This window comes from Orycteropus afer, unplaced genomic scaffold (assembly GCF_000298275.1).
Source record: "Orycteropus afer afer isolate SDZICR_OR568_19922 unplaced genomic scaffold, OryAfe1.0 scaffold00489, whole genome shotgun sequence".
In the NCBI taxonomy this organism is placed as follows: Eukaryota; Metazoa; Chordata; class Mammalia; order Tubulidentata; family Orycteropodidae; genus Orycteropus; species Orycteropus afer.
The window spans coordinates 1124889-1127851 of NW_006922076.1; the positions used below are offsets into that span (position 1 = coordinate 1124889).

General features: G+C 59.6%; 1 protein-coding gene across 1 annotated transcript in view; it reads left to right on the top strand.

Annotated features, from left to right (window-relative positions):
• Window positions 1-58: 58 nt before the first annotated feature.
• ULK1 (unc-51 like autophagy activating kinase 1) overlaps window positions 59-2963 on the top strand; it is a 22357-nt gene continuing 19452 nt past the window's right edge. The window contains exons 1-3 of the mRNA XM_007955033.1: window positions 59-169; window positions 252-344; window positions 500-541. Coding sequence (XP_007953224.1) covers window positions 59-169; window positions 252-344; window positions 500-541 — 246 coding nt within the window. The remainder of the gene's footprint in view (window positions 170-251; window positions 345-499; window positions 542-2963) is intronic.

A 2963-nucleotide genomic window follows, 5' to 3' on the forward strand; every position in this document is an offset into this window, starting at 1 on the left:
GCCTCCTCCTGAGCGCCCCGCGCTCGCCATCCGCCGAGCCCCCGGCCCAGTCCGCGCCATGGAGCCCGGCCGCAGCGGCATGGAGGCCGTGGGCCAGTTCGAGTTCTCCCGCAAGGACCTGATTGGACACGGGGCCTTCGCTGTGGTCTTCAAGGGCCGCCACCGGGAGGTGAGGCCGGGCCCAGGCGCACCGGGGCCGGAGGGCTGCCCTGGGTCGCGGCGCTGAGCACGGGGGCGTGTGTTGTTTTCAGAAGCACGATCTGGAGGTGGCGGTCAAGTGCATTAACAAGAAGAACCTCGCCAAGTCGCAGACGCTGCTGGGGAAGGAGATCAAGATTCTCAAGGTGAGCAGGGCGATGGGGAAGCCGGCAGAGCGCGGTGGGCCCCGTGGGGGTGGGCTCCGTGGGGGGAGTGGGTCCCCGTGGGGCTTGGCCGCGGGGCGGGGGGTGGACTCCGGGGCCCCAGACCCTCTCCTGAGAAACCCGGTCTTCTGTCCTAGGAATTGAAACATGAAAATATCGTGGCCTTGTACGACTTCCAGGTAAGGCCTTAGGCTCCTTTGGAGCTGGGGGTGGTGGTGGGGAGAGGCACCCCCATTGCTTGGGTCCAGACAGTAGGTGCGGGTGAATCGTGGTTGGTAGTGGTTGATTTTAGTCGTGTTCGCTGTTGGGGGCAGGAGGCAGGCTGTCTAGGTGAGGCCTGATGGGGACCCTAGGCCTGGGTGGTGTGGGCAGTTCTCCTGTCTTCCCTCATGGACTCACTGGGGAGGGGTTGCTGAGAGCCACAGTTCAGCAGGGGCATGCGAGGCAGGCTGACAGGTGAACGTGACCCGGCGGGGGACCTCCTGGAGCCGTGTGACCCAGTGGCCATGACCCGTGGGAGGCCGCTGTCCCCGGCTTGCCTCTGGCCCACCTGTCTGGGCTGCCTGTGTTTGTGGGCATTGCTCTGGTCTCCGTATTGGCTAGCCTCTCTCTGCGTCAGCCCGGAGGGGGAGGGGCCCCAGTCGATTCCTCTCTGGCTGTTGGGGCCCCGCCTGCCCAGGCTGGCGGGCAGGCAGTGGGGACTGTCTTGGCCCCCTCAGGCCTGCATGGCCCCCTGGGGTTCTCGGCTGGCATCCTGCTCCTGGCGGCGTGACTTAGCCTGGGTCTGGGTTGGGGACCCTGTGTGACCAGCTTAGGGACCTGGAACCTGAGGTGGCACATCTGCAGGCCAAAGTGCTGACTAATGGTTTTGAAACCTGTTTACTAGGCCACGGGACCAGCCCCTGGCTGAGGGGAAGTTCCCAGCCACTGTGTGTTTTGGTGGCTTCCTCCCTCTCCTCGGCCTCCTTCCCTGGCTTTGTTGTGGCCTTGGAGGTGACTTGGGTGGAGGGCCCCTGTCCAGTGTTGACAGCGAGTCCCTGGAAAGTTAGGCACAGCATGGGGACACAGTGTGGTGGAGGCCAGGAGGCCGTCCCCTGCCTGCCCACTTCCTCCCCTCCTCTCTTCCTTCTGTCGCCCTCCCCATGTTCAGAAGCCCTTGTCAGGACCACACGGTCCAGCCCAGCCTGCCATCGTGCACTTGGAAACCTAGGGCTGAGAGCCCTGTTACTTAGCCTGGGCTGGTACGCACCTCGCGTGACCTAGCAGGGCCCATCGGTGACAGCGGGCACACCTGCAGCCCTTTCATCCCGAGGGTCGGGCAGACTGTGGTGGCACCTTCAGCATTAGGTTTCCAGGTGATGATCTGCACTCTCGGCAGGGCCCCTGCCTTCTGTGAACAACGCTGTGGCTGGCCTTGCCCCCGGTCCCTGCTCTATCCCAGCTGGGCCACACACACCTGGTTGTGGGCACTGCCCACTTCCTCTTCTCAGAGGAAGTGTTTAGCAGTGAGAGCCACGGCCTGCCGCCCAGTGGTTCAAGCTCCAGGACTGGCTTTTCTGCTTGGCTGTACCTGTGTCCTGAAGCCTTCTGCAGGTATAAGGTCCCAAAACAAAAAGGATTTGCTTTAGAAACTAGGTAATACCCAACTTGGTTGAAAAAACCAAAGTCTGGAAAGAAATGCTGCGAGAAGTCCTTCCTTCCTGTTTTCTGAGGCTCTGTGTCTGTGGTTTCTGGTCTTTCAGGCACCATCGTTTATAGGCAGCTAGGTCTACGTCCGAATCCCTTACCTACCGTGCCATAACCCGCTGGTGCGCACCAGGAGCACTCCTTTGAAGAACATGCCCTGGACAAGTAGCCATGTTACTTTACAGAGCAGGAAGATCACTCCCCTCCCCTCCCCCAGAATTAACCTCCTCCCCTCGCCTCCTTTGAGGTTCCTGCCTCAGGATGTCGTGGTCCACAGTCCAGACCCTGAAGCCAGACCACCCGCTTCCAGACCTGGCTGTGTCATTTACCCTCACCATGTGCCCTTAGGCAGGTCCTCAGTTCTATAAACTGTGGAGTGGCAGTGATGGTTGCCGTACCTGCCCAGAGTAAGTGCCGTTTGAGCATTAGCTTGCAGGTCGTGATGGGGTTCCTGGCTGTTTACAGCTGCGTGGGCCAGTGTTCCATCAGTGGGCTGGCCTGTCATTGACATAACCACTCCCCCTGCTGACGGGACACAGGCGAGGATTCTGGTACATCAGTGTGGCCATGACTGACCTTGACCCATCCCAGAGGTAGGATCCCTGGGTAAAGGGCAGCATGTGTGCGCTTCTTTTTCATTTCATTTCCTTTGTTTTTGGTTGTGTGTGTGCACAGCAGAAGGTACCACGATTCAGCAGTGCAGTCCTGCGGCACTGACTGCCTCCCTCCCGTTGTCCGAATTTCTCCTCCCCTAGTGACATAAACTCACTGCCCCCGAAGTCCACTGTTGTCCACTTAGTCCCATGTAGATAGATCTTAAAGGGGCACGCTGCTTAAGTCGGACAGTTTTTTTAAGTTTTTATTGTGATTTGGGTGAAAGTTTATAGAGCAAATTCATTTTCCATACAGCAGTTC